Source organism: Leucopleurus acutus, assembly GCF_964270905.1.
Source record: "Leucopleurus acutus genome assembly, chromosome: 12".
Taxonomy (NCBI): Eukaryota; Metazoa; Chordata; class Mammalia; order Artiodactyla; family Delphinidae; genus Leucopleurus; species Leucopleurus acutus.
The window spans coordinates 90,838,135-90,856,585 of NC_139154.1; the positions used below are offsets into that span (position 1 = coordinate 90,838,135).

Consider the following 18,451-nt stretch of genomic DNA (forward strand, 5'->3'; position numbering starts at 1 on the left):
GTCCGCAGCCTGTGCTCCGCAACGGGAGAGGCCACAGCAGGGAGAGGCCTGCGTACCGCAAAAAAAAAAAAAAAAGTGTACCATTTTACATTCCCACCAACAGTGTATGAGGGTTCTAGTTTCTCATACTAGAAAACCTTTTCAATGTCACTATTTTCTGCCTTTTTGATTATAGTTATTCTGATGGGTATGAAGTGGTGTCTCATCTTGTTTTTAATTTATTTTCCTAATGATTAATGATACTGAATGTCTTTTCATGTGGTTATTTGTCATTTATCTTCTTTGCAGAAACATCTCTATTCAGATCTTTTGCCCATTTTAAAATTTAATTGTCTTTTTACTGCTGAATTGTAATTCTTTGTATATTCTGAATATTAGATTCTTATCAGATATATTACTTGTACGTATTTTCTCAGATTCTTTATACTGTCATTTCACTTTCTTGATGGTGACCTTTGAAGCACAAGTTTTAAATTTTTTTATAAATTTATTTATTTATCTTTGGCTATGTTGGGTCTTCATTGCTGCATGCGGGCTTTCTCTAGTTGTGGCAGACGGGGGCTACTCTTCATTGCAGTGCGCGGGCTTCTCATTATGATGGCTTCTCTTGTTGTGGAGCACAGTCTCTAGGTGCGCAGACTTCAGTAGTTGTGGCACACAGGCTCAGTAGTTGTGGCTCACGGACCTTAAGAGCTTAGGCTCAGTAGTTGTGGCACATGGGCTTAGTTGCTCCACGGCATGTGGAATCTTCCAGGACCAGGGCTCGAGCCTGTGTCCCCTACATTGGCAGGCGGATTCTTAACCACTGCGCCACCAGGGAAGTCCTACAAGTTTTTTATTTTGACAAAGTCCAAATTATACTTCTCTTTTATTGCTTGTGCTTTTGGTGTCATATTAAGAAATCATGGCATAACCCACAGTCACAAAAATTCATCATTATCTTCAAAGAGATTTAGTTTTAGTTCTTATATCTAGGTCTGTGATCCCCTTTGAGGCAATTTTAAATTATTTTTATTTTTAAAAATTGTGCTAAAATAATACATAACAAAATTTATCATCTTAACCATTTTTAACTCTGAAGTTGAATGGTGTTAACTGTGTTAACATGGTTGTCAACCAATCTTCAGAACTCTTTTTCTTATAAAACTGAAACTCTATATCCAGTAAACCACGATCTCCTATCCCCGCCTCTTCTCCAACCCCTGGCAACCACCATTCTAAATTGTCTCTGAATTTGATTCCTTTAGGTAGCTCCATAAAAGTGGAATCATACAGTATTTTTCTTTTTGTGACCAACTTATTTTGCTTAAATTGCGTCCTCAAAGTTCATCCATGTTGTAGCATGTGTCAGAGTTTCCTTCCTTTTGAAGGCTGAATAATATTCCATTGTATGTATGTACCACATTTGTTTATCCATTCATCCATCAGTGGCCGCTTGAGTTGCTTCCACCTTTTGGCTCTTGTGAATAGTGCTGCTGTGAATATGAGCATATAAATATATCTCCTTGAGACCCTGCTTTTAAATTCTTTTGGTATAGACCCAGAAGTGGAATTGCTAGATCATATGGTCATTATATTTTTATGTTTTTGTGGAACTGCCATACAGTTTTCGATAGCAGCCATACCATTTTACATTACCATCAATAGTGCATAAGGATTTAAATTTTTTCACATTCTCACCAACACTTAATACTTTCTGTGTTTTTTTTTTTTTTTTTTTCCGGTATGTGGGCCTCTCACTGTTGTGGCCTCTCCCGCTGCGGAGCACAGGCTCCGACGCGCAGGCTCAGCGGCCATGACTCATGGGCCCAGCCGCTCCATGGCATGTGGGATCTTCCCGGACCGGAGCACGAACCCATGTCCCCTGCATCGGCAGGTGGACTCTCAACCACTGTGCCACCAGGGAAGCCCTGTTGTTTTTTTTTTATAATGGCCATGCCAGGTATGAAGTGACAACTTATTGTGCTTTTGATTTGCATTTTGCTGATGATTATTGATTTGAACAACTTTTCATGGACTTGTTGACCAGGTATGTATCTTCTTTGGAGAAATGTCTATTCAAGACCTCTACCCATTTTTGAATTGGGTTGTTTTTTTGTTTGAATTGTAAGAATTCTTTATATATTCTAGATATTAACCCTTTATCAGATATATGATTTGCAGATACTTTTCCCCATTCTGTAGGTTGCCTTTTAGCTCTCTTGATTGTACATTTTGATAGAGTTTTAAGTTTTGATGTCTAATTTATATATTTTTACTTTTTAAATTTATTATTTTATTTTCCAGTTTTTATTTTTCCTACTGAAGTGAATCAAAAGAGTTAATCTGAGTTCCTGTGAAACCCTTTACCACTGAATGCTGTGATGGATTTAAACTCAAATTTGTAAATTTCCTTGTTAAAACTAAATTATATATGAAGGATTCAAATTGTACCTGTCTTTATTTTAATCTAGAGATCTTTAATATTTCAAATTCACTGAAAAATTCCCAAACCAGAGCTTATGTAATTAAGATTTCTCTCTTTAAATAAACAACAAAAGTATTAACATTAGTTTTCTTTGAGAAGGGTCTTTCACTGATTATATGCACCTGTATTTTTTTTTAATTTGGTGTGTATTTTTTTAAATTAATTTTTATTGGAGTATAGCTGCTTTACAATGTTGTTTTAGTTTCTTGTTGTGCAGCAAAGTGAATCAGATATATATATATATATATATATATATATATATATATATATATATATATATATATATACACACACACACACACACACACACACACTCTTTTTTAGATTTCTGTCCCATTTAGGTAACCACAGAGCATTGAGTAGAGTTCCCTGCGCTATACAGTAGGTTCTCGTTAGTTATCAATTTTATACATAGTAGTGTTTTTATGTCAGTCCCAATCTCCCAGTTCATCCCACCTCCCCCTTCACTCCTTGGTAACCATACGTTTGTTCTCTACATCTGTGACTCTATTTCTGCTTTGCAAATAAGTAGTTTGAGTTTATTTTTGTGTATGGTGTTAGGGGGTGTTCTGATTCAATGCTATCCCTATCAAATTACCAAGGACATTTTTCACAGAATTAGAACAAAAAATTTTACACTTTTTATGGAAACACAAGACCCCAAATAGTGGAAGCAATCTTGAGAAAGATGAACAGAGCTAGAGGAATTAGGCTCCCTGACTTCAGACTATACAACAAAGCTACAGTAATCAAAACAGTATGGTACTGGCCCCAAAACAGAAATATAGGTCATTGGAACTACTGATTTTCTAGAAAGTCCAGAAATAAACCCATGCAGCTATGGCCACCTAATCGATGACAAAGGAGGCAAAAATATACAGTGGAGAAAAGACAGTCTCTTCAATAAGTCGTGCTGGGAAAACTGGACAACTACATATATATTTTTTTATTTTTGTTGCCTATCCCCTTAGAGGCATTTTTTAATATATGGAGTGCAAATTCATTCTTTTACACTTTACATTCTTTTAGTTGTCCCAGCAATGTTTGCTGAAAAGACTGTTCTTTCCCTATGAATTTTCTTGGTCTTTTTGTCAATTCATCATAAATGTTAGTGTTTATTTCTGGACTGTCAGTTCTATTCTCTTGATCTATATATCTGTTCCTGTGCCAGTACCACCCTGTTTTGATTACTGTAGCTGTGTGATAAGTTTTGAAATCAGAACTTGAGTCCTCCAGCTTTGTTCATCATTTTCCAGATTGATTTGGCTACAGTGGGTCCCTTGAATTTCTGTATGAACTTTGGGATCTGCTTGTCAATTTTTGCAAAGAAAAAATGCCAGTTGGGGGCTTCCCTGGTGGCGCAGTGGTTGAGAGTCCGTCTGCCAATGCAGGGGACACGGGTTCGTGCCCTGGTCCGGGAAGATCCCACATGCCGTGGAGTGCCTGGGCCCGTGAGCCATGGCCATTGAGCCTGCACGTCTCCGCAGCAGGAGAAGCCACAACAGTGAGAGGCCCACATACCACAAAAAAAAAAAAAGCCAGTTGGCATTTTGTTAGGAATTGCCTTGAATCTGTAGATCAATATGGGAATATTGCCATCTTAACAATATTAAGTCTTCCTATCCATTGGGCCAGTTTACCATTTATTCTGATCTTCTGTAATTTCAGTAATGTTTTGTGGTGTACTAGTTTTATTTATTTATTTATTTTGATAAATATATTCTTAAGTATTTTATTCTTATGCTGTTGTGAATGGAATTGTTCTATTTCATTTTTGGATTGTTCACTGTGTATGGAAATGCAGTTGATTTTTGTCTGTTGAGCTCACATCCTAAACTTTAATGAACTTGCTTATTAGTCCTAGTTGGTTTTTTATGATTTCCTTGCTATTTTCTGTGCAGAAGATCTTGTCATCTGCAAATAGAGGTACTTCTTCCTCTCCTTTTTGGATTTCTTTAAGTTGCTTTCTAGATTGCCCTGGCTAGAACCTCCAGATGATAAGAGGAAGTATGGCCATACTTGTGTTGGTCTTATCCTAAGGAAAAAGCATCTGATCTTTCACTATTTAGTATAATGTTAGCTGTGCATGTTTTGTAAATGCCATTCATCTGTTTGAGGAAGTCCCTTTCATTTATAGTTTACTGAGTGATTTTATCATTAAAGAGTGTTGAATTTAAAAAAAAAGTGTTGGATTTTGTTGAGTTAAATAGTAGCTTTTAACATGTGATACATTGTTGGGATATAAGATAAGTTTTTACAGTTTATCTGGAAAAGGTTATATGAAAATACTAAAATTTATTTGCCAAATACCAAAGCTATAAGAATTTTTTAAATGGAAAAGTTATTTGAAAGCTGTTTATAATTATTATAAAGCTTGAAAGAGGTGATGGAAGGCTGTAGGGTTTGGAGTGTTCCAAAGAATTGTAAGATACAGATTATTGGAAAGGAGGAAAAAATGTCTTTTGGGATGAATATAAATCTAATCATGCCCTGCTTTAAGAGGCTGGACTAAGTTTATGATTCTTAGTCATTGGAGTATTTATTTCCAATTGGAATATTTATTTCCCAGTGATATGTCAGGCAGTGTCAGGGTAATAAGAAGCCATGGAATAAATATCACATTTTTAAAGTGTTTTTTTGTCCAGTGGTGTTTAATTAGTTTGTTGGCTTTTTAAAAATATAAACATTTTACTTTGAAGTAATTGTAGATTCCCATAAAGTAGTAAGAAATAATATAGAATGATTGCTTTTCCCCTTTACCTAGTTTCCAACAATGATGAGGTCTTGCAAATCTGTAACAATATATCACAACCACGATAATGACATTGTTACAGTTAGGCTACTTAATGTTTACACCACAGCAAGGGTCCCTTATGTTGCCCTGTAATAGCTACATCCACTTCTCTCTTATTCCCATTCCTTTCTTAACCCCCGGCAACCATTAATCTAGTTTCTATTTCTATAATTTTGTCATTTTAAGGCTCGTATAGATGAAATCATACAGTGTGCAGTCATTTAGTATTGGCTTTTTTTCACTCAGCATAATTCTCTGCAGAATATTCAATATCAACAGTCTGTTCATTTTTATTGATGTGTAGTATTCTATGGTATGGATGTACTACAATTTGTTTAAATATGTACCTGTTGAATGACAACTTGGTAGTTTTCTAGTTGTTCGCTATTACAAATAAAGCTGCTATAGACATTCCTCTGCAGCTTTTTGATGAACATAGGTCTTTATTACTATTGCTGGGTCATATGGTAATTGCATGTTTTAAATTCTTGAGAACTTCCACACCATTTGTACTGTTTGACGTTTGTACCATTTTACATTCCCACCGGTAATGTGTGAGTGATCTCATTACTCCACAGCTACACCAGCATTTGATGTTGTCATTATTGTTTTTTAGATTTATTTATTCTATTTTTATTATTTATGTTTTGGCTGCGTTGGGTCTTCGTTGCTGCACGGGCTTTCTCTAGTTGCAGCGAGCAGGGGCTACTCTTCATTGTGGTGTGTGGGCTTCTCATTGTGGTGGCTTCTCTTGTTGCAGAGCGCGGGCTCTAGGCTCATGGGCTCTAGAGCACAGGCTCAGTAGTTGTGGCTCATGGGCTCTAGAGCACAGGCTCAGTAGTTGTGGCTCACAGGCTCTAGAGCACAGGCTCAGTAGTTGTGTTGCACGGGCTTAGTTGCTCTATGGCATGTGGGATCTTCCCAGACCAGGGCTAAAACCCATGTTGGCAGGCGGATTCTTAATCACTGCGCCACCAGGGAAGTCCTGTCGTTATTTTTTATTTTAGCCATTCTCTGATAGGTGTGTTGTGATATTTCATTGTGGTTTTAATTTCCATTTCCTTAATGATTAATGCTGTTGAACATCTTTTCATGCCCTTATTTCCCATCTCTGTCCTGTTCAGTGAAATGTATATGTTTTTGCCCCTTTTGGGGGACTGGATTGTTTTTAAAATTTTTTTTTTTTTACTCCTCAATTTTGAGAGTTCTTTGTCAATTTTTTATTGGATATGAGATTTGCAAATCTTTTCTTCCAGTCTGCAGCTGGGAGAGAGAGAGGCACCTCATTATTGTTAAATGGGAATGAAAGCTGTCTCCCCATGTCGTCTCTACCGACATCACAGGGAGGGGTAGCTCATTACTAGCCATCAGGGTTGAAAATAGTTCTGGGATCTTGCTTGACCATCTCTAATTCCACACTGGCCTGGATGTTGGGGTTCCTTATTAGAGTTTTGAAAGGATAGATCTCAAGCTCCTCACTTGGCTTTTGCTGGTGTGAGTGGGTGAGGCCACAGTGTTTTTCTGTGATGTTTGGCTGGAAGAGAGCAGTTATTGTCTAAAGGTTTTGTGTCTTGCTAAACTTTACCTTTGCTTGTTTTTTAGCTAATGAGAGCAGGTTTTTGTTAGAGCTTTTGTGCTGTTTGTGCTCTTCTGTGCTCTTTGTTCATGGGTCGCTGTCTTCACCTCCAAGTCTGGGATATTTGAAGTAAAAAGAAAACCCAGGGATCTCACTACCTTGTTACTCCTCAGGTCCCAAGGTCCCTAGCCAGTCTGCCTTTTCCTCTACACCTTTCAGATTCTTTTTAAGTTTGTTGTATATATAATATCCAGGATTTTTAGTTCTGCTTAGCAGGAGGAATAGGGAAAAGTACATCTCCTCCATTATGTGACAAATGGCACCATAATTTAAAATATTTTTCTATGAAATCAAATGTGGCACTAAAGTTAAATAGAATGCCAGGTTATAACTTTATAGGTAAAACACCGAAATCTCAAAGAAATGTTATATTTATCTTTAAGCACTGATCCTATACCCCAGAAAGAGGTACTAGTTCTTTTTCCTATTGTTAATGTTAAATATTAGGTTGTAGGCCAAGCTTCTGTAACAAAGAGACTCAAATACAGTGGCTCAAATAAGGTAGAACTGTATTTTTCTCCAGGGTAGGAAAGAAAGCTCTGCTTCTTGAGGTCTTCTGAGGAACCAAACTGGGTGGGCCGCTGAGCCATCCTTACATTTGGCTTCCCAAGATTGTTCTAGACATCACCATTTTCAGTTGGCAAAGGTAATGGTGATGGTAATGATGGTTGGGGTAGGGAAACATAGAGGTCAGGAACTTGATTTTTTTAAGGACAGGAACCAGAAATTGTATTTACTGCTTTTACTCACATCCCATTGGCCTACACCTAGTCACATGGTCACATCTGGCTGCAGAAGAAACTGGAAATGTCTCTGCTGGCAGTCATGTGACCAGCAGAAGTTGGGGTAAGGGATCTCTTTTACTAGAACAAAAAAGGTGAGTAGTAGTCTTTGCTTTTGTTACTTCAGTGAAAATTTTTAGAAGAAATTAACTGTGTGGTCTTATTTATCATGAGCCATTTTATTCTATAGTTAGCTGTATTTTTCTTGTTGTGTTCTTACCTGTTTCATTATAAAAGATCAACATTACCTTCATGGTCAGATCTTAGCCTAGATAGGAATCTAATTTTTATATAACTATTTGGACTACGTCAAGTAAGAACTTGTTTATATCTTCTAGGGTTTACAGAGTCCACAGGGGATAGAATGCAAGCCAGAAGCTGTATGTAGTCACATTATTATTGAGAGCCATGAAAAAGGATGTTTCAGGACTCTAACAGCTGAACGGCCACAATTGGACAGCCACCCTTGTGTTTTCAGATCTGCTGAACCCTCAGAAATGATCAGAGGACAACGGAGCCCATCATCATGGACAGCCGGGCACATCAACCTTGCCAAGTCACTGGACCAGAACAACTCCCATTTCAAAGTTTGGAATTCATTGCAGTTACAAAGTCATTCCCCATTTCAAAACTTTATAGGTGATGACTTGAAAATTAGCAAGGGTCTTCGAATGCCATTCCGTGAAAAGTTGGACCCTTGGCTATCAGAATTAGTAGAACCTGCTTGTATGCCACCTGAAGAAATGGATTGTCAGTCGTCATCACAAATGCTGCCCCCAGAACCCATGAAAAAGTTTACTACCTCCATCATTTTCTCATCTCACCGACATTCTAAATGCTTTTCAGATTCCTCTTTTCTTAAGGTTGGTGTTACTGAAGGTAGCCAGTGTACTGGAGCATCTGTGGGGCTAGTTAGTTCTCATATCACTGAAGAGCAAAATCCTACTAGAGATCTAAAAGAGAAAACCTCTTCCCCTTCATCATTTAAAATCATTAGTCAGTCACCAGATAAAGCTGTGACTATTTTAGCAGAAAATAGTAGGCAAAGCCAAAAATTATCTGTTGCACATTCTCACCAAGAAGAAAAACCCTTAGAAAGATCAGATTTTAAAGGCAGTCATTCTAAGCCCAGTACCAGTGCAAATGATAGCAATTTCAAGGAAGTTCATTTTTCTGATAACGATACTCTCATTAACATGGGCAGACCCAGTTCCATACTAGGAGTAAAAGAGAAGAATGTAACTATAACTCCAGATCTTCCTTCGAACATTTTTCTTGAACAAGAGCTCTTTGAACAAAGCAAAGCCTCACATGCAGATCACCGTGTGAGAAAACACAATTCTCCCCCTCCTCAACATCAGGATTATGTAGCTGCAAATCTCCCTTGTCGTGTTTTTCTTGAAAAACAAGAACTCTTTAAACAAAGCAAGACCCAACATAAAGATAATCAGTTGAGAGAAAACCACTCTCCCCTTCCTCAAAGTCAGGATTATATAGCTTCAGACCTTCCTTCTCGCATTTTTCTTGAACAACGTCAGCTCTTTGAACAAAGCAAAGCCCCAGATGTAGATCACCGCATGGGAGAACACCATTCTTCCTTTCCTCAAGGTCAGGATTATATAGTAGAAAAGAATAATGAACATGAGCCTAAATTACACATTTCTGATATGATAAATGTTGAAGGCAAATTCAGTGATGTGGCCTCCCCATCAGCCCCAAATCAATGTACAGTAGTAACATCTGCATCTACTCCACCTTCAAATAGAAAAGCACTTTCTTGTGTTCGTATAACTCTTTGTCCCAAGACTCCTTCCAAGTTGGATAGTGGAACCTTAGATAAAAGATTTCATTCATTGGATCCTGCCTCTAAAACAAGGATGAATAGTGAGTTTAACTCTGACCTACAGACTATATCTTCAGAATCACTGGAACCAACCTCCAAATTATTGACCAGTAAACCTGTAGCACAGGATCAAGAATCTTTAGGTTTTCTAGGACCTAAATCTTCACCGGACTTCCAAGTCGTACAGTCTCCTCTTCCAGATAGTGATATTATTTCCCAGGACTTGAAAACCATACCTTTTCAGAATAACCAGATAGTAACCTCAAGGCAAACACAAGTGAACATTTCAGATTTGGAAGGATATTCCAATCCAGAAGGGACTCCAGTATCTGCAGTTCGGTGAGTCTCATTGTGATTACAAGCAAGCTGGTGGAATTTATGATAAAGGGTTTAAAATACTTCAGCAAATGTAAGTTCTTGGGGGAGAGGCAGTATGATTTCTCTTAGGGGAGGTTGTATCTGCCTAAGCTAGAATTCTGTCAAGGAATAAACACCTAACTAAGAGAAAACACCTGAGAGTAATGTATTTATACTCTCAAAGAGCTTTTGGAAAACGACTTGACATCAAGTATTTTAAAACACTGAATTACTCTAAGAAGAATCTTTGATCATTGAGTGGTACAATTTACTAATTCCTTATTTATTACATTGGAAATATGCTGAAGACCAGGCTTTGCTCCCTCTCCTCTCTTTGTTTCCATTTCATGATTCCCCTCAAATATTTAGTACTTAGAATGAAAAAAGTGAAATTTCCTGGCAGACATCACTTCAGCCAAGTTGTCAAGGTTAACATCACCAGTAATGCACGTCAACCTAATGTGGTCCCTGATGTGATGCCTTATTACTTCACAATGATTGTAGGAATGGAAACCCAATTCAGGGATAAATGCATTAGATTTATACTATTCAGATTGATTTTAAGACTGTCATTGATTCAGTTTTACATTAGTGAGTCTTTTACCATATGGCTAAACGAATTACTGTCTGTGTTTAATGTTTCCACCTTATAGTTGAGAAGGTAGTATTTCAGAGTGGAGAGCACTGGCCTTACAAAGAGGGAAAAAATGTGTAATCGACATCAGCAGGTGGTAGTCATGGCAGTGAGGGACTTAAATATGTTATCTCATTTAATACTTGTGATAACCCTATGAGGTAGGTGGTGGTATCCTTATTTGCCCTCTGGGAAACTGAGACACTGACATTGCTATCAAGCAAACCTCATTGTCTCAAATAATGCAGTCTGTTCAGTCTAAGCAAGAGCTTGTTCACCACGTGGTACTGTCTCTCCCGAATCCTAAACCGTACTTAAACTATTCTATCAACTGTCCTCTTGGACAAGTCATTTAATATCTTTGGCACTCATATATGGATGACTGATGGAAGGAAAGGGTTGGAAAGCTTAAAGGTCCATTATAGCTTGAAAAATTAGTGGTTGAGAATTGGATTGGGGCAGGAAAAAACAAGATCAATCTCTGATTTCAATACTATTATAAATAGTAGAGTGTTATAGAGATCAGTACTGTGTGTGAAAAATGTTTAGAAATTAAAAGATTGACAAGTTTACATACAATACTTAAACTCTTCTAAGTGATAAAATGCCAAGTTATTGGGGCTGAATTCCTTGAATGAGAAGAAAATTATAGATGATTTTAAATATGAACTAATAATAATGCTGTTTGTTCAGAATGTACTAAATGCCAGGCATTGTAGTCAATGTGTGTATCACTTTATACTTAGTATAATCATCCGGAGGTAGATATTATTACCTCAATTTATAGATTTTAAAAACCTAATACTTAAAGAAATTAAATGTTTTGCCTAAGATCACATGGCCATTAAGTGTTGGAGGTGGCATTTGAGCCTAGGTTTGTCTGACTCCAGAGTCTGTAAATAATTCTAACTGTATATACATACACACACTTATCTGTGTGTGTGCATATATATATATGCATAAAACATTTATATATGTATTAAACTTTTTTATTTTGAGATAATTTTAGACTTACAGAGGAGCTGCAAAAAATAGTAGAGTTCCTGTGTTATTTATTGCAGTGTAACCTATTACCCTGAAATGTAGCAGCTTAAAACAATAAATATTATCCCAAAGTTTCTGTGGGTCAGAGATCTAGGCATGGCTTAACTGGGTGCTTCTGGCTTAGGGTCTCTCACAAGGTTGCAAACAAGGTATTGACTACAGCTGTGGTCCCATCTCAAGGCTTGACTAAGAGAATGTCCTTCCAAGCTCACTCACACAGTTATTGGCCAGAAATAATCAGTTTCTTCTTTCCATATGGCAGCTATGACAGCAAAGCTTTTCTCAGAGTGAGCAATTGAGACTGCAGGAGAAAGTGCTGAAGACAAAACCCACAGTCATTACTTTGTAACCTAACCTTGGAAGTGAATCTCACCACATCTGCCACATTCTACTAGAAAGAAATGAATCACTATTTCCAGCCAACCCTCAAGGGTTAGGGATTACACAAGTGCATGAATACCAGGAGGCAGAGATCATTGGGGGGATTTTTTTTTTTTTTTTTGGCCACACCATGTGGCATGCGGGATGGGATCTTAGTTCCCCCACCAGGGATTGAACCCTTGCCCCCTGCATTGGGAGCGTGGAATCTTAACCACTGGACCACCAGGGAAGTCCCATTGGGGGCCTATTTTAGAGGTTGCCAATATACCCTTTGCTAAAGCTTCCCCTTATGTTAACATTTTACCCTAACATCATAACCATAAAATATTTACCAAAGCTAAGAAATTCTCCTTCATATAAAATTATAATTAAATGTATACCAATTTGGATTTCACCTGTTCTTGCCACAAATGAAGCTTTTTTGTTTCAGATCCATTCCATAATCTCACCTTGCAGGTAGTTGTTGTGTCCTTAATCTCCTCCAATCTGTGTCAGTTTCTCAGACTTTCCTTGTTTTTCATAACTTTCACACTTTGAAGAGAATTAGTTATTTTGGAGAAAGTCTTTTCCATCTGGCTTTGTCTGATGTTGTCTCAAGATTAGATTGGGGTTATACACTTTCAGTGCATTTCATCAGGGAGCACATTAAGTTGATATGCATGACTAGTGATGTTAACCTTGATCACTTGGCTAAAGTAGTATCTACCAAGATTCTCCACTGTAAACTAAATGTTTTTCCTTTGTAGATACTAATTTTTTTTTGATACTAAATATTTAAGGGAGGTATTGCTAGACTATGCAAACGTCCTGTTTCTGCTTAAACTTTGACCACTAATTTTAAGCATCCTTCAGTGGATCTTGCTTGTAGCAATTATTACTCTGGTATTCTAATGGAGTTTTCATATTTCCTTTATTCCTTCTACGTTTATTAATTGGAATTCTTCTGTAAGCAAGAGCTGTTGTTCCTCCCCCATTTATTTATTCCTTTAGTTTTCCATGTACATTAGTATGAACTCAGGGGTATTTATTTCATTCTTTGGATTACAATCCAATACTACTCAAATTGTTTTAGTTTTAGCTATTGAGAACACTTTCATGTTGGCTCCTGTACCTTGCCACTACCCTGAAATCAACTATTTCCCCAAAGAACCCTCGTTTTTGTTTTTTGTTTTGGAGAATAAGATTTTTTTCCCCTAGCTTTACTAGATAAAATTGACATATAACATTGTTTAAGGTATACAGTGCTTTGATTTGATACACTTATATTGCAAAATAATTACCATCATGGCATTAGCTAACACCTCCATCACGTCACATAGTTTTTGTGGTAAGAAAAGTTAATATCTACTCTCAACAACTTTCAACTATATAGTACATTATTGTTGACTATCATCACAATGCTGTGCATAGATCCCCAGAACTTATTCATCTTCTAATTGGAAGTTTGTACCCTTTGACCAATATCTCCCCATTTCCCCCACCCTCCAGCCCCTGGTAAACAGCATTCTACTCTGTTTCCACAAGTTCGGCTTTTTTAGGTTCCACATGTAAATGGTGTCATACAGTATATCTCTTTCCCTGTCCGGTTTATTTCACTTAGCATGATGCCCTCAAGCTCCATCTATGTTGTTGTTGTAAATGACAGGATTTCCTTCTCTCTAACAGCTGAATAATATCCCTTTGTGTATATATACACCATGTCTTTTGTTTCATTTCATTTCATTTTATTGCGCTGGGTCTTAGTTGCAGCTCACGGGCTCCTTAGTTGTGGCATGCGAACTCTTAGTTGTGTCATGCATGTGGGATCTAGTTCCCTGACCAGGGATCGAACTCGGGCCCCTTGCATTGGGAGTGTGGAGTCTTAATGACTGCACCACCAGGGAAGTCCCTACACCATGTCTTCTTTATCCATTTATCCATTGAAGGACACAGGATATGGTTGTTTCCATACCATGGCTATTGTAAATAATGCTGCAACAAATGTGGGAGTGCAGATACCTGTTTCCATTTCCTTTGGATGTATACCCAGAGATGAGATTGCTGGATTATATGGTAGTTCTATTTTTAATTTTTTAAAGAACCTCCCTACTGTTTTCCATTGTGGCAGCACTAATTTACATTCCCACCAACAGTGCATAAAGGTTCTGTTTTCTCTACATCCCTATCAACATTGTTATTTGTTGTCTTTTTGATAATAGCCTTTTTGACAGGTGTGAGGTGATCTCATTGAGGTTTTGATTTGCATTTCCCTGATAAATAGTGATGTTGAGCACCTTTTCATCTACCTGTTGGTAATTTGTATATCTTCTTTGGAAAAATGTCTATTCAGTTCTAGTTCCTCTGCCCACTTTTAAATCAGATTGTTTTTTTGTTATTCAGTTTTATGAGTTCTTTATATATTTTGGATATTAATCGCTTATCAGATATATGGTTTGCAGATATTTTCTCCTCTTCTGTAGGTTACCTTTTCATTTTGTTGACTGTTTTGCTGTACAGAGAATTTGGGGTTTGATGGAGTCCTACTTACTGATTTTTGCCTTTGTAGCTTGTGCTTTTGGTGTCACATCCAAAAAAATCACTGGTGAGACCAATGTCAAGGAGTTTTCCCCTGTGTTTTCTCCTAGGAGCTTATGGTTTCAGGTCTTATGTTTAAGTCTTTAACCCATTTCACATTAATTTGTGAGCGGTAAAAGTAGGAGTCCAATTTCATATTTTTGGCATGTGGATATCTAGTTTTCCCAGCACCTCTTATTGAAGAGACTATCCTTCCCCTACTGAGTAGTCTTGGCTCCCTTGTAAAATATTAGTTGACTGTATATGTGGGGGGTTATTTATGGGTTCTCTGTTCTGTTCCATTGATCTATGTATCTGTTTTTGTGCCAGCACCTTACTGTTTTGATCACTATAGCTTTGTAGTATAGTTTGAAATCAGAAAGTATGATGCCTCCAGTTTTGTTCTTTCTCAGAATTGCTCTGGCAATTCAGAGTCTTTTGTGGTTCCATATAAATTTTAGAATTGTTTTTCCTCTTTTTATGAAAAATGGCATTGGAATTTTGGTAGGGATTGCATTGACTCTATCAATGGCTTTGAGTAGTATGGATGTTTAAACAATATTTATTCTTCTGGTTCATGAACACATTTCATGTGTCTTTCCATTTGTTTGCATCTTCCTCAGTTTCCTTCATCACAGTCTTTTAGTTTTCAGTGAACAGATGTTTTAGCTCCTTGGTTAAATTTATTTCTAGGTATTTATTGATTTGATGCTGTTGTGAATGGGATTGTTTTCTTTAGTTCTTTTCAGATATTTTGTTGTTAGTGTATAGAAACAACTGATATTTGTATGTTGATTTTTGCATCCTGCAACTTTACTGAATTCATTGATTATTTCTAACAGCTTATGGTGGAATCTTTAGGATTTTCTATTAGATATTAGATCATATCATGTACAAACAAAGACAACTTACTTCTTCCTTTCTGATTGGATGCCTTTTATTTCTTTTTCTTGCCTCATTGCTCTGCTTAGGACTTCCAGTGCTATGTTGAGTAAAAGTGGTGACAGTGGGCACTCTTAATCTTGTTCCTGATGTTAGAGGGAAAGCTTCAACCTTTCACCATTGAGTGTGATGTTGGCTGAGGGTTTGTCATACATGACCTTTATTATGTTGAGGGATGTTTCTTCTATACTCAATTTGTTGAGAGTTTTTATCATTGAAGGATGTTGTATTTTATCAAATGCTTTTTCTGTATCTAATGAGATAATCATATGATTTTTATCTTTTATTCTATTAAAGAAGCATATCATATTTATTGATTTGTATATGTTGAACTATCCTTACATCCTAGGGATAAATCCCAATTGATCATGGTGTATAATTCTTCTATGTGCTGTTGAATTCAGTTTGCTAATATTTTGTTGAGAAATTTTATGTCTGTATTCATCAGCTGTTGGTCTGTAGTTTTCTTGTAGTGTCTTCATCTAGCTTTGGATCATCATGGTAATATGATGGCCTCATAAAATGAGTTTGCAGATGTTCCTCCCTCTTCAATTTTTGGACAAGTTTGAGAAGGATTGGTGTTAATTCTTCTTGAAATGTTTGTTAGAATTCACCACTTAAACCATCTGGCCCTGGACTTTTCTCTGTTGAGAAGATTTGATTACTGATTCTATCTCCTTACTCCATGGGTCTGTTTATATTTTCTCTTTCTTCATGATTCAGTCTTGGTAAGTTGTATGTTTCTGGCAATTTTTCCATCTCTGCCAGGTTATCCAATTTGTTGACATATAATTGTTCATAATCGTCTCTTATGATCCTATATATTTCTGTGGTATCAGTTGCTTTGTCTTCTCTTTCATTTCTGATTTTATGTATTTGAGTCCTCTCTTTTTTTCTTAGTCTAGCTAAAGGTTTGTCAATTTTGTTTATCTTCAAAAATCTAGTTCTTAATCTTATTGACCTTTTCTATTTTTCTGGTCTCTATTTCATTTATTTCTGCTCTGATCTTTGTTATTTTCCTTTCTTCTGCTGACTTTGGGCTAGTCTGTTCTTTTTCTCATTCCTTGAGATGTAAAGTTATTTATTTGAGGCCTTTCTTTTTTCTTAATAAAGGCGTTTAGCACTATAAATGTCCTTCTTAGAACTGCTTTTGTCTCATAGGTTTTGATATGTTGTGTTCACATTTTCATTTGTTTCAAGATATTTTTTGCTTTCCCTTTTGATTTTTTTAGACATACTTGTATTCAGTACTGTGTTGTTTAATTTCCACATATTTGTAGAATTTCCTGCTTCCCCCCAGTATTGATTTCTAGTTTCATATCATTGTGGTCAGAAAAGGTACTTGGTATGATTTAAATCTTGTTAAATTTGCTAGGATTTGTTTTGCAGCCTATATGTGATCTAACTTGGAGAAAGTTCTGTGTATGCTTGATAAGAATGTATTCAGCTGCTGAATGTTCTGTAGGTGTCCGTTAAGTCCATTTAGTCTAAAGTATGCTTCAAGTCCAATGTTTCCTTGTTGATTTTGCTATCTGGGTGATCTATCCATTGTTGAAAAGTGGGGTGTTTAAAACCATAAAAGTGGGAGGAGTAAAAGGGTAGTGAGTTTGTATGTGATTGAAGTTAAGTTGTTATCATATAAAATATATTGTTTTCTGTAAGATGTTTATGTGAGCCTCGGGGTAACCACAAAGCAAAAATGTATAGTAGATTCACCAAAAAGACGGCAGTCAGAAAATATTACTACGGAAAATCACCAGTTCACAAAGGAAGGCAGCAAGAGAGGAAGAAAGGAAAAAGAAAACTACGGAACAGCCAGAAAACAATAAGATGGTATAAGTAAGACCTTACCTATCAATAATTACTCTAAATGTAAATGAATTGAATTCTCCAATCAAAAGACTTGATGGATACAAAATCAAGACCCAACTATATGCTGCCTACAGGAGACTCACTTTAGCTTTAAGGACATGTGAGCTCAAAGTGAAGGAAAGGAAAAAGATACTCCTTACAAGTAGAAACCAAAAGAGAGCAGGGCTGGTTATACTTGTAGCAGACAAAATAGTAACAATAGGCAAAGGGGAGGTCATTATATAATAATAAAGGAGTCAGTGCATCAAGATGATATAACAGTCATACACACACACACACACACACACACACACAGTACACATACACACACAAACACCCCCAACATCAAAGCACTTAAATATATTAAGCAAATACTAACATCTAAAGGGAGAAGTAAACAACAATACAGTAATAGTCAAGGACTTCAGTACCCCACTTTCAACAATGGAAAGTGGTGTTCAGAAACCAATGAGGTTTGCTCATTGCTACTAGGATGACACTGCTTCTTGCCCCTCTGAGTGAATAAAACTAAAGATTATAGGTATTAACTCATGTATATACATACACCTATATTCATTTCCATCTCTATTATGTGTGTGTGTGTGTGTGTGTATGTATTTTTTTTTTAAACCACAAGTCGATACCTCCAACTAGTCCAAAACCACAGGGTTGATTCTAGCCTTTTCCCTTTCTTTATTTGTAACTTCTTTCTCCAATGGTGATAAACATGGCTCTTATTATTTACAGTATATTTACCCTAGTATATAAATAAAGTTTCAGAATTCTTATCCCATACCCAGGTGAGAAACAAATTTTCCACCTAGAGTACAGGTTTTATGTATAGTATACAGTCCAGACATTGTTTCTGTTTCCTGGGTTAGCTTTTTTCTTCCTTATAGACTTCAGCATGAGGATGTGATTCATTTATAATACAGTTAGATTCATTTCTTACATCCTGTATTCCATTTTGCCCCAATATCTTGGTTAATTTTTTAAAAATTTATATACTATAAAATTTACATACTGTAAAACTTACTTTTTGTGGTGTATAGTTCTATCAGTTTTGATAAATCCACATCACAGTTCCATACAAAGCATTTCTGTCAGTCCAAAAATTCTCGCATGCCATCCCTTTATAGACAGTCCCTCCCCTGACCCCTGGCAATT

General features: G+C 36.6%; 1 protein-coding gene across 3 annotated transcripts in view; it reads left to right on the forward strand.

Moving 5' to 3' along the window:
* The window catches only part of ALMS1 (ALMS1 centrosome and basal body associated protein), a 146,247-nt gene that overhangs the window by 106,458 nt on the left and 21,338 nt on the right, over window positions 1-18,451 (forward strand). The window contains exon 9 of one of the 3 annotated variants that reach the window (XM_082852397.1): window positions 8,018-9,861. The exons of 1 other annotated variant lie outside the window; for it this stretch is intronic. In XM_082852397.1, the coding sequence (XP_082708523.1) occupies window positions 8,018-9,861 (1,844 nt within the window). Of the gene's footprint in view, window positions 1-8,017; window positions 9,862-18,451 lie in introns of those variants that run through there. One more of the 3 variants, XM_082852398.1, reaches the window with a different exon arrangement.